The 13,924-nt window shown below is 40.1% G+C and overlaps 1 protein-coding gene across 14 annotated transcripts in view; it reads left to right on the top strand.

The window, feature by feature from the left end:
- Positions 1–13,924, top strand: part of LOC117046593 (calcium-activated potassium channel subunit alpha-1) — a 588,284-nt gene that overhangs the window by 497,951 nt on the left and 76,409 nt on the right. For all 14 annotated transcript variants that reach the window (XM_033148697.1, XM_033148690.1, XM_033148689.1 and 11 more), the window contains one exon: positions 13,587–13,700. In XM_033148697.1, the coding sequence (XP_033004588.1) occupies positions 13,587–13,700 (114 nt within the window). The remainder of the gene's footprint in view (positions 1–13,586; positions 13,701–13,924) is intronic.

Here is a 13,924-nt window from a genome sequence, read left to right as displayed (position 1 = left end):
GCAGAACCTTTTAATATGCAGGTGTGTGTGTGTGTGTGTGTGTGTGTGTATCACCTGATACTGAGAAATAAAATTTAAACACACACACACACACACAAACAAACAACCTCTCTTTATGAGCATTAATTATATACCAGGCAAGGAAGCAATTGCCTCTGTGTTATGAAATATTAAATCAAAATGCTTCCTGTTTCCCAGATGTCCCAGAGATAAATACAGCAGTATTTTGAAGCCCCTCCCGGAGCTGTTTTGCCTGCAAATTTATAGTTTTGTCTCCGTTTTCCGAAAACCCTGTTTTATGTGAAGTATAGCACTCTTGGTAGTTTTTAAGGAGCAAACTCCTCTGGAGTGCCCTGTGCAGGCAACAATTCTCATGCAGATGGCTCACGAGGGAACTGAAGTCGAGAGGCTCCTTTAAGATGACAAATGGGTTGAAAGTGTTATTGTCTTTGATTGCATGCCTTACATCATCTGTATGTCGGAATAAGAGGGCTATGCTTTATCTTTAGCCATTTTATAAATATTTAAGCCCTTATAGTTGCCTAAAGATATTAAAGCATATTTTTACAGGATTTGGAATATAAATATTATATGTAGTACCAAAGATACCAAAGTGGTTTTAATGAATTCATAATTTTCTGTTCACTTTTTATTGGAATGTGGTTTATGTTCCAAAAGATCCATTTAAAGAACAGGACACTGCTCAGTTCCCAGACAACATATTAACTGATGGTAAATGTTATTGGAGCTGTTTTAAAATTATGGTAGGAAAGTTATAATAAAAGGAGGACCGGGAATTTCAAGACGTTCTCTCTCAATCTCCTTGTTTTAACAAATGCAGCTAAATCACAAAGAGGCATAAACTCTCCATCTAACACTTCTAAATACCTTGACTTGGAAGTAAGAGTGCTGCCTCTGATGGAATTTACTTCTAAGTGAATATAGGGATGTGGCTTTGTGCTGTTCAATACAGTGAGACCTCTGAATAAGTCGTTCTTGGGTGTGTTGATCTATATAACCTGCCTATATTGAGGCAGATGAGTCGAATTTAGACCTGATTCATCAGCATTATTTTTATACAACTAAAATTGACACACATTTCATTAATGCTGGGCTTTAGCACAGCACCAAATCATATTTTCAGATACCTAGCTATTGTCACAGCCAGCTGCAAATCTTTTCAGTTTTCAGTAAAATGTAGAGAGTTTCCTCTTTAATATTTCACAAAGTTTCACTGGTTCCCAGTGGGAGCCTATTCTGGGTAATGCTTGCTAATTATCAACAACAAAACTAGACCTACAAAGCTGGCAAATTACCTGACCCTTTACATTTTAATGAGACAACAAGGGTTTCATGAAGTGATGTTGTTTCAGTGGTTAATGGTGTCAGCAATGTTGTAATTGTAGGTTGAGGCACATTAGCTGAACAACCCCCGAGTAAGAAGAGGGTTCTCTCGACAGGCCCTTTAGAGAATAGGACTAGGTATTATCATTAAGCCTGTGTCGTTTGCATGCCGCTAATCACTGACTTTATTATCTTGTGTATCCATTGTCTTTCTTTAATTGCTCTTTAAATTAAAATTAAAAATAGTTCCAATGCCCACAGCGGCTATGATAGTATCTTGATTATGAAGATAGCTTCGACAAAATAGAACATATTGATAATATATTACAGGATTATGGGGGAGGTTTGATGTTATGTCTGATAGCCAGCAGCCTCCCGAGCATAATTTCAGGATATTTCCTTGTTTTGGCACATATTGTTTGTTTAATAAATGGTTATTTATGTGCATTTAGCCAATTACTTTAGGAAAGTTCATGTATTTAGAAATACAGTGTTTTCTCTTTGGCTTTAAAGGTTGTGCCTCCAAAGGAATGTTAACTTCAAGATGTTCCCAATGTATAATGGGAGGAACAAAGGGCTAGGATTTTGTTGAGTCCATGTTAATATTTTAGTGCACAACTGGCAGTGCTGCTGCACGGCATCCCATCCATGTGGCATTTGTTTAGTGCACTGTCCAAATGCTGATCAGTTCCGAATTCTTTTATAGCTGGCATGGGGAATATCTGGCCCACTGTTAAGTCTGCTAGGCCTCCCCATTTGGCCCACAAGGCCATTTTGGCAAAGCAACATGCATCTGCCCTACACCTGACGTTGCGCTGATACCAGGTATGGGCAGGGGTGCCAAAAGGCTTTACTGGGCCCACTATACTGTATGTAGATTGGGTCTTCTGCTGCATTCGCCAAAGAGGACACATATTTGCCTAACATTTATGTATACTTTATGTGGCATGCGTATCTGTACCCTCTTTCTCAGGCGGCAGTGGAACACCCAGAAATAAACCAGGGGTCACACACAAGTAGTAAGAAGTCCAACAGATAGAATATCAACAGGTGGAGCTTTCCCTAAAATTGTGGTTCCATACTGCAAAAGGCACATATCTCGTAAGGGCAGGAGAGCCCTGCTCTCCTCCAACAGCTACGCCTAAACCATAAAAATAATCCCAAGTTTCATGCATTGTAAGCAAGCTGTGTTGTTGTAAGTCTGACCATGCTATGTTCAGTGTAAGACCAGGTGTGAAATTTCAGGTGGAGGGGATCAAAAGTAATTTATAATTTACTGCAGTTCTGTTCAGATTATCATGATTGGGATAAATTCAAGATTTAAATAAAGCAGGCATGGAATACATTTGTTGTGGTTGTTTATTAACACTTAATAATAACCACAATATCCCTCCCATTTTTGAGCAATTTTTAAAAAAAATCCCTACTCAGCCATGAAGCTCTTTTGGTGTTCCTGGGCCCGTCGCTATCTCTAAGACTAATCTAGCTCACAAGGTTGTGCAGATATAACAGAAAGGGGGAGAAACCTGTGTATGCAGAAGTATGTAGCATCAATTGCAGTGGTACTTACTCTTGAGGAAGTGTGCCTAGGATTGCAGCCCAAGAGTGTTACTCAAAGCTAGTTCAAGATGCTTCTTCTATGACTTTTAATGGCCAGAATAAGGTATTTTGTTACTTAGCATAGTTGGCTTGTGTTAAATACACCTTTCATCTTTGGGTGAGTTTTGGAAAGGGGACTTGTGAATTGCAATGTTGCCCGGAAAGGGAACACAAGTCTGAGCTTTGCAGCTAATTAATAAAAAGGCAATATGGTGGGGAGGGATGCTTTTTTTTTGCAAGAAGTTCATATTATTACTTAGGAGGGGAATGTTGCATTTTTAGTAACATTAAAATAAAATTGATTTATTCCCATCATCTGTGGCCATAGTAAATCAACCGTGAAGCATATTTCGGTTTAAAGAGACACTTACATTTCCCCAAGTGGCTTAAGTTTACATTTACTTTTGCAATAGCAATCCGCGTGGAGAAACCTACTGCAAATTTTTGCTGTTTCTGGCTTGCCTTAAAAATTTCTCCCGAGGATGACTCTCCAAATTCATTTCGAAATTCATTTTAGGTGATAGTGAAATCTAATGACAGTCTAAGGATGTTCAGAACCCTCCTGGGAAATTTCACTAGGCGAAGATGAACACTTGTACTGTATCTTCCTTGGAAATTTCTTAGATGATCTCCTTAATCAGCTGTGACCTTCAACTTAGATGGAATTCCAGAGCTGTTTTAGCTGACTGATTCTAGTGCCACTGAATTTTTCAATGGTTTGTTCCATTTTATTCAATGGAGGACACCTGTGTCTTATGCATATATCTCACAGGCCTGAGCTTCCCCAGCACACCTTTGCTTACTCTGAAAGTGACTGAGGCCGGTGGCTCCCCCCAAATTGCCTCTTGTCACGAAAAGAATTGCTCTTATGCTTACTTATAATGGGTAAAATATATATTTCAAAGTTCTTACACTACAGTTTAGATTATCATGATGGGTGATTAGCTTTGAGTCATTCTTTTGTATTTTAAATGCCTTATTAGTATGCTGCATTTTATGGTTATCAAAGGTGTACAAATTGTAGTTATTAGAGAGAATACAGAAAATTCGTAGTGTGTGTGTGTGTGTGTATTATCCAAGAATCTTAAGACAGACTCAGAATCACAGGGTCATCTAGTCCAACCCCCTGCAATGCAGGAATCTCAAAGTATCCATGGCAGATGGCCATCCAACCTCCGCTTAAAAACCTCAAAGGACAGTCCACCACCTTCCAACAGAGTCCGTTCCACTGTCGAACAGCTCTTACCGTCATTCTAGGAATGTTATCAGGAAGAATAGCAAGACATGATTTTTAGCATTACTTTGCTCCATGTCCAGCTGCAGCTCTCTGATCCTTCCCTGCCATTCTTGCTGCATGGAAAAGCTCTGGATGCTTGTTTCACAAGAATTATACTCCACTTGGTTGCAATTAAACCTCAAAGTGGTTTTCAACAAGAATGAAACCATCAGTAAAAAGCATTTGAAAACATCTGTTTGAAATGTAGGGGGGGGGACTATATTTAAAATGGTAAGCTGAAAACCATATCAAAATGCTTGTCAATATTCTACAGGTCTGGATAGGCTTGCCTAAACAAACATGCTTTTAGCAGGCACCGAAAAGAGTACATTGATTTCAACAGGCAGGGAGTTCCAAAGGGCCCGTCCTCCCTCCCCCAAGCCTGCAATGTTGCCATAGGAACATGGGGGAGCTGCCTTATACCACATGGGTCAATTTACACTGATAGGCAGCGGTTCTCCAGGACTGCAAACTGGGATCTATCCCTGCCTTACCTGGTGTCAGGTCTGCGTTGGGTTGCTCACGAGTAAGCAGGCATGAGTCCGAACTGTCTTTTAACAGTTTTATTGTGCAAACTATTTACAGTGCAGTGCTGAAAAACATGACCGTATCAGTCGCTAGCAGAATCCGGGAGTGGCCCCTTCCGGCTGGGACCCCAACATAAGAGTTTCGGTATCCGAAATCTCCGCCTCCCCTCCTTGCGTTTCACCCCTCTGCACACTTGGGGCGACGGAAATGGCGTGTCTCCCTCCTTTCCCACTGAACGAGGGAGGTGCAGGGTCTCTCCAACATCCCCAGAGCTTCTGCTCTCAAGCCTCTGAGCTGCATGCCCCTCCACACTAGTGACATCGCTGCTTCCTCCGCTGGAAGAGGAGGTGCTGCTGGTCAGGTGGGGCCAGGGCTCTCTGTAGCATCTCGAGAGCCCTTCCACCACCCTGCGCTGAGCTGAGGACAGTTCCCTGACACCTGGAGATGCTAGGGATTGAACTGGGCCTGCTTTGTTCAAAGCAGGTGCCTTGCCACTGAGCTACAGTCCTTCCCCACAGCCCAGGGAACTGTGTCCCCCCCTGCTCATTACCCTGACTATGCACAAATGAGTCCTTCCTTCTGGTAGGCTTTGTCATCTTAACAACAAAACTGGAAAATCACTGCCAGCTACAGATCTACAGAGATAACGTGTATGGGAAAAAGAGGCTTCCGTTGTTTGGCGCCAATGGAACAATGCCGTTACTGCATAAAGAAATTGATGATTAGCCATCATATACAGCATAAAACTCTTGTTCAATAATAACAGTCATTATTATCCATCAGTCTGTACCTATTATCAGGTAACACAAATCCATACTACCTGTAATACGTTATTGTAAAAGGTATTTATTTTAATGGAAGGAAGTGGCATAATAGGTATTTCAGCGAGGGGCAGTGTAGCATAATGTTTCTGATGTGTTTTGTATTTCACCATAAAGGAGACCTGAACATGGCCTCATTTCTATGCAATCTGAACATTCCCTTGCAGACTATAAGAGATTTTATTAGCTCTTTTCATTCCAATTATTTTTACTTATTTATTCTTAAATTTAAATACAGCACATACAAAGTGTTTTTTTATAATAATAATAATAAAAAGTGAAGAGGGAAAAGGAAATAAAAGGGTACAATTAACAATTGCAACTTTTAACCTACTGTATTTTGTGTAAATGAGTTCCAAATTTAATTCTATTCGTCCGTGCAAAGTTTATGTCTATAAGCAATCCGTTCATCGGTTGGCATGTGTAATCAGGTCTTCAATCCATTGAATAAAGGGAGCTGCACATTTATCTTCCCAATGCATCAATACCAGTCATTTGGCCATAGTAACATGGAGAATCCATTTTTGTTGCCCAGTTGTCAAGTTCCATATAGCATTATAGCAGGTATGTAGTTCAAAAGAATATTATCCTCTTAAATTTCAGTTCCAATCTACTTCCAATTATGAGGAAGTACTTTTGTTTGTTTATTTATCACACAGCACCTGGTTAATGTTTCGCTTCCTTGTGGCCACTGTGAAGGAATATAACTTTAGGTATTTGCATTGACCAAAGGAAAAACTGTTATGCAGCATGCAAGGTTCAACCTGTGTCTGCATGCTTTCTCTCAGGGTGGACCAAGGTCTTACTGGATTGGTCTGCACACTGTTTTTTGTTTCAAGCCTACTGTTTTTTTTAAGAGACGCTTATCTCTCCAGTTTGTGTGCTTCCCTATAAAACCAAAAGCAAAGCATCTACAGTGGTACCTCAGGTTACAGACGCTTCAGGTTACAGACTCCGCTAACCCAGAAATAGTACCTCAGGTTAAGAACTTTGAGAACAGAAATTGCGTGGTGGCGGCAACGGGAGGTCCCATTAGCTAAAGTGGTACCTCAGGTTAAGAACAGTTTCAGGTTAAAAACAGACCTCTGGAACGAATTAAGTTCTTAACCCGAGGTACCACTGTACTGTATTCTGGTTACTCTTACTCTGAGATATCGGCTCATTCCTTTGGCATCTTCTTTGTCCTGTGTAACTACAAAGACTTCTTGCCCATCACACAAGTTTAGAGCCCAAACAAATGTGATGTTAAATACACAAACGCCTTCAACACGCCTGTTTTCCGCATTGTAATAGGAGCAGCTACAAGAAGGGTTGGTGGAAGAAAGCAGGATCGGGACCGCAGGGAGAGCAATAATCCTTTCCCCTCCCCATGGTATTCTAGTTGAAAATGATGCCGGCCCATCGAAGCTGTTATTAGCCTCAGAGCTCTTGGATTAATAGCTTTGAGGGTGGACAATTCCATAGCTCTAAAACCGCATTTCATTCCGATATAGGCTGTCTGCAGTGTCCGTACAGCCGCATTGGCTGGCCACTGTAGCTAAGTAGTGAATAAGGAAAGGGCTTATCTGCACCCCAATACACTCCCCCTCCCTCTGTTGCCACTTAACATCACAGCAGCTCCCTCTTCCTGCTTCACTTAATGCTCAGCAATGGCTACTTAACAGCATTTGGAATGTCATTTTCCAGTTCCTCAAATATAGGCAGCCGCAATTTACATATTGTACAAATGGTTTGCTAATTATACCAATTTTGCTCTGAGTTTTGTGTGGGGAAAGCATACTTTTTTGGAGTCTTTATGAACAAGTGCAAGGAATAGGCACACAGGTCGATAAACCACAAGGCTTCTGCAGGCCATTGAACATTAGATTTGCTCTGGGAGGGGTCTGAAGGGGCAACTGAATAATATTGGCTCAGGCTCATTTTGGGCTGGAAATCCCTATCGGCCATTGACAGAAAATGACCAGATGGGACATTTTTTTTAGTTCTGTCTGCCCCTTTGGCTTGCCCCACTCCCTGGTCCTGTACATTTGGTGCTCGGAAGATTTGCCGAGCACCGGGGGGAAATGAGTCCCACAATTTGATCACGACACACAACCCAGAAAGAGGCTCCAGTAGCAGACACCATCTCAGAAAAGAGTCCCCCATTGCAAGGTGGCGAGGTGAGAGTGCAGCGTGCAAGACTCTTCTCCATGGATAGGTATCCTGGCACAATGGTGTGCTTTGCATTGGTTTTAGTTGTGCCCCGTTGCAGTTTCATTCATGTACACTTCTGCGGGCGCTACCAAACACACGAAGCTGATCAAAAACAAGAGAGGGGAGATTATAGCACCAGCAAATGTGATGAATGTTGAGGTCCATAAAAATGCCGTTTAAGCACATTTTAAGGCTCCATTTGCCTTACCCTGTACACCTGACATTTTCATACTAGTTAAAAAGTAATTGTACTCAGAGACCTGGAATTTCCGTTAACATTGTCTGCTAAAGAAATTGTTCAAATACGTATTGCAGAAGCCGGGAGGGAAGACTGCTGTGGTTATTACAGCTGCTGCTCAGGGGAGCTATTCAGATGCCTCATTTATTGGAGCTTAATAGATTAAAAGTCCAAATTGAGTCTCATGAAATAAGCCTAATCAAATTCTAATCTGCATAATTTCCCCATAAGTGGCAATGGGATTTTTTTTTATATAATTTATGTTTGAGCAGTTGCCAGTCATGTGTTAAACAGCATTGTTGTGTTTACTTAACCAAACATATTTTGTTCTTTGTTTGCACTGATGTTTTTATTTTTGCTTTGCTTTTCTCTCACTTAAAAAGCCAGGAGCCTATAGAAGTCTTCCCTAAATTGCATTTAAAATTCCCTTTCTGAAACAGTGAGCTTCTGTTTTACAACTCATTGACTACTTGCCTTAGCAAACGCAAGGATTAATGCAGTTTAATTAATTTGAATAGGTGAGCACATGTCACAATTCCTTAATACCAAGACTAAATTTAACACTGGTTTGTACCAGAAAGCAAACAGAGTTTGGATAAGAATTTCAAAACCATGATAATTACACTCAGATCTTGTGAAATGCCAAGAGGAACATACCCACAAATCAGTATTCAAGTCTGCTGCTTGTTGCGTTTGCCCAGGTGAATGTATTTAGGCATGTATGTGACTTTCCCAAGAAATTTCTTGCTGAAATTTCTTACCACCTCTGAAAATCCCTTGGATGTTTGACCAAAGCAGGAACCATCAATTTTATCCTGAAATTTCACTGTAATCCTATTTCAATAACACTTTTTTTTAATGGAGGAACAACTAGATGTGATACTAAGAAAGCTATGATAGGATTTCCCACTGTTCTTTTTTTTTTTTTAATAAGATTTTATTATTTTTCCATGAAACAAACAAAACAACATTAAACCTTCATATATAAACACCATAAGAACATAATAGACAAGTAATAACCAAAAAAAATACAGTAAAACCATATAACGAAACAAACTTATACAAACCTTACTAAATCCTTATCTCTGTTTCTAAACTTGTTTTAACTTCTTAGGGGGACTTCCCCTGGTCCCTCCTCTGTCTTCAAAAACCTATATACTTTTAAGGTAGCTTCATTTCTTTTATCATTAACTTAGACTCAACATTCTAATATTTCTTAAAATTATCTAGACAAAAATATTCCTTAACTTATATTCTGCATCTTATCGTCTTCTTATACAAATAGATCTATCCAATCAAATATTATCTTCTTTAACATTTATAACTCTACTTAAACTTCAAAAGCCGATTCTTTTATATATTTCTGCACAAACATTCAGACATTCATTTTAGCATGATTAACTAAATAGTCTTTGAATTTCTTCCAATCTTGTGACACCTTCTCCTCCCTCTGGTCTCGGACTCTGGCGGTGAGGTCTGCAAGCTCCATATACTCCACCAATTTCATCTGCCATTCTTCAATAGTCGGTATCTCTTCGCCCTTCCAAGTTCTTGCCAATAGAATTCTAGCAGCTGTTGTGGCATACATAAAAAACACTCTGTCCTGACTGGGTATCTCCTCATTGGTCATGCTCAAGAGAAAAGCCTCTTGAGGATTTCCCACTGTTCTAAAAAGTTTAAGAGCAGCCTGCATCCTTCTATCCCTTCATTTTCCTTATACAAATTCTTCGTGTATCTGCCATTTCTCCTGCAGGAGAAACATACAAGGACCATAACATTGTTGTATCTGCCCCCCTCCACCTCAGAAATAACAGGGGTGTGGTTTTTTTTTTTGGGGGGGGGGGTTATATGGAAACTGGGACAGAAATTAAAACACCTGCTCCTTAAGCACTGTAGTTCAGATTATTTTTTAACCCCTCAAAGCAATTATTAAACTTTTAAAAAGAAGCAAGGCTATTAAACTGTTTAACATTTAGCCACACACAATCGCTATGTCAAACGTGAAATAGCTCTGAATGACATATTTTGTGGGGCAAATATATGAAAACCAGGGAGGAACTCGGTCAAATTTGTGTTCGCATGCACATCTGTGTATATATATTGGGGGGGTTGGGTTGTCTTTGGATAGCACTGTGCAAAAAAAACTGACCTTCCCCTTAACGTTTCAGAAGTCTTTAATCTGAATGTATCTGCTAACTGGATTCCCCCACTCCTTCCATTACACATTGGGTATATATGTGAGGGTGCCAGCTAAAATATAGCTATTAGCCCCAACTGTCTTGTTAACTTTAGTTTGGGAAGCGGCAATTTCCACACTGGCTAAATACACGACTTGCTTTTGTCTCTCCTCGGAAATACTGTTGTCTACTGTGCAGAGTTTAATAGCTAAGGAGCACTCTGGCCTGGGGTCTGTTCCCCTTGGTGGTGGGTTAAGCATTTCCCTGTTTGTAGCCTATGAAATTGGCTTGTAAAACTTAGTTTTCCTGCTCTCTTGATGATAGGTGTATGATGCTGGAGTGAACCCTTCCTAAAGGTGTGTTCAGAGGGGGGCCCATAGAGGTAGCAGAAGCTGAAGAGCAGAGGGCCCCGAGGTCAAGCGAGGCAAAAACAAGATTCCTTCCGAGCATAAAGGCCCTTTCAGTGAAGGGAAAGAATATATTGCTTTAAGACTACAAGACAAAATTGTATGTGTGGTTTTTTGTTTTCGTAAGCAGCTTTAGTTTAGTGTGTTGTGTAACTGGGATCAAGAGAAAATAATAACGACGTCCTTTTTTTTTTTTTTTTGCTTGTGTCTGTGGAAGTCACTGCTTTCGTCTCTTGCTCTGCAGCTTCTGATCACCAAGACTGGCTTTTTAGAGGCTGCAGCCGGAAGGGGGCAGGAATCCCCATATCCTGACTGGAATATAGACTTAGGGTCCAAGCCAATATCCTTGATACTATTTCAATATAATAAATATGGCAACTCCTTCCAACACTGGGTGGTAGCTGTTAAACTGCAAGATGTCTCACACTGCCTTCAGTAGCTCAAATAAGCTTTTGGCACAATTAAAGTTTAAACTGAATAAATAGATATAAATTTAATGTAATTTCCCCCCCTAGCAACCTAACAATTAAAGCTGCCCTTTTCTCAGGCCCAGGTCATGTAATTTCCATAACATGCTGATGTTTTTGAAGATGGTGGTGGTGGTGGTGGAGCTGAAGAATGAAAAAAAAAGTTTATTTAATGGTCCACTGAGAGATTCCCCAGCCATTTTCAAGTGGTTAGCAGAGGAAGGGCTTGGAGTATGAGAATGAGTGTTCTAGACAATAAACTGAAGCAACTGCTAGCATTGTAGCTCCTAATTATCGTGGGATTATTTTATGAACCAAAGGAAAATCAACAATAACAGTCACCCCTCTTCAGTTTTATGGGCCCTAATATTTAAGCTTGGATGACTGGAAACATGAGAAGGCAAATGAAAATGGATCTTTTGATTAAAGCATGTCATTTCTGAATGAAGGAGGGCTCTGTGAAGTAGAAGAGAATCTCTTCACATCCCCCAAACAGCACTTACATCTCATGACTTAGCCTGTTTCTGGTGCTGTAATGAAATACTGCTTTCCTAATACCCTGTGACCTGAATTCCTTCCTGCTTTGTGGGTGCTATTCCTTGACGTACAAATCTGTATTTTCTCAAGTCAGCATTTGATGATGGATGTCAAAATACAGGCCATGTATTATGCATATATAGCATTACCGATTTAAGGTGTTTACTTGTCAAGTTGAAGAAATTCAAAAACTTCACATCCACTGAATTCGCACAGCTGTCACTTGCAGTTTTTCATACTTTCAAATGAAAGTTGTGATAAAACAGTTTATGTTTCCTTCACTTTTTTTTTACTTTTTTTGAAGGAAGAAAATAGGCAGCATCTAAAATTTATGCTTTGGGCTGGCTAGAAAAGACTGCAGAGAGGATGTTCCTGGAGGTCGGAAGGAGGACCTGCTGCCTACCTCTCTTCTCCCCACCAGCTCTCTAAGAGAATGGAAATAATAACACACTACACACACACACACACACACGCGTGTGTGTGTGTGTGTGTGTGTGTGTGTGCAAACAATTTCCCCTGGCAACCCTGGAGTGGACTTGTTTCATTCCTGTTGCTCTAAAGGCGCATTTATTTTATTGAAATATGAAAATGGCACCCCCAGACTGGCAAACCAGGCAGCCTTTATTAATTTATTTTGGTGAGGAAATGCCAACCAGCTATTTAATTCCATGCATTCATTGAGTGCTCTGTTTCTGAGTGAAAAGATTACTCGTAAATGTTTTAAAATAAATAAATACATTTGTATACAGTTATGTAGAACTAGCTTTCATTCAGGGAGAAAATGCAAGCCATTTAATACTTTTTTTCTTCTGTGCATTTGCTTTGTGTATACAATTTGAAATTATAAAGCTGCTGACAGTCTCACAGAAATGTCATGTTTCAAACAAACACTGGAGAGGGGTTAGTGGGGGGGGGGTGAGGCTAAAAGCTGGCATGCTGCCGTGAGTAGGAAGATTCCATGTATTTATATTGCAGCCACATTTTACTTAGAGAAGCATGCAAAGGACTACCAGTTCCACTTTGGAGAAGCTCTGAATAATGCAGCCAACTATAGCCTGGTTTTCTCCTGTTTCCAAAAACTCTTTCCAAACACCGCTGGTCAGATACACCTAATAGACAGCAATAGAGCACAAAAGGTCAAAGTGTTTCACTTCTTGGCCTTGGCTGCTGACGTATAGATTTCCTCCCTGGGGCAGCATACAGATGTTCAGAGGGTGGAGCCTTGTAGAGCAAGTAAGGACAAGGGTAAGGACAGCAGCACAGCCCCGTTCCTTGTTTTAATTACCTTTTAAACCGATTAACTATTCTGTCGTATGATAAGGTCTGTAAGATAGCATGGCATGGAAGGAAGGCACAGAGATTTCAATCCACTAATCTAAAATAACAATTCCAAGCTCGGTTGATGGTCTGCAGGTGCCATTATTATGTCTGATGTTAATTAGGTCCTGCCAATACTGCAACTCAACTAGGTATCCCTTACATACCATTCTGAGCTTCTTGGAGCAGTCAAAACCAGCATGGTTCAGATTTTTTTTATTGATAAGGAATACATAGGGGGAGAGATCCAACTAGGATTGTCCTCAGTATCACTTGATGTTCTTGCTCTCATTTTGAAAATATTTATCCACATTCTCTAAATAAAAACAATTCTGTTGATACTGTACTGTACTATACTATACTATACTATACTATACTATACTATACTATACTATACTATACTATACTACACTGAACTGAACAGTTTGATTGTTTCTTGGATTGTCCTTGTGATTCCTGCCACACCATTACCACACCCTCTGAGAACCACTGGCCTAAGAAGATGATAATGGACAGGCACATTTAGAGACATGCCAAAGAAGGGTTTTGAAAGCAAGTAAATAAAATAAAAGTGTTGTTGTTTTTTAATATGCCCAGGAATAGACCACGAACCATTGAAAGCTGTTAAATAAGTGGTATCCCAGTGTAACTCCTAATTTTTTGCATAATGTTTTTTCTGCAGGATTTTCACCACCAGGAATGGACAGATCATCACCAGACAACAGCCCGGTGCATGGTCTCCTACGTCAGCACTCCATCACAACAGGAATTGATATCCCTATTATAACAGAATTAGGTAAGAGAAATTGAAGGTGATCTGTCCTTGTTTGCTCATTTCTTTACCCTTCTTCTCTCCCTCTTTGCCAGCCTAAGGAAATGAACACAGGTCATACATAGTACCTTTCATTTAATGTACTGATGTTTAATTATTCTTGTGAAAGAAGAAGAAAAACAATGATTAAGCAAGCTCTTTCACTGAAGCCTGAACATAATAATTTTACATCTTCCCTTATTTGGTGC

Source organism: Lacerta agilis, chromosome 5, assembly GCF_009819535.1.
Source record: "Lacerta agilis isolate rLacAgi1 chromosome 5, rLacAgi1.pri, whole genome shotgun sequence".
Taxonomy (NCBI): domain Eukaryota; kingdom Metazoa; phylum Chordata; class Lepidosauria; order Squamata; family Lacertidae; genus Lacerta; species Lacerta agilis.
The sequence above is the reverse complement of the archived record's forward strand: the minus strand, read 5'-3'. Positions and strand labels throughout refer to the sequence as shown.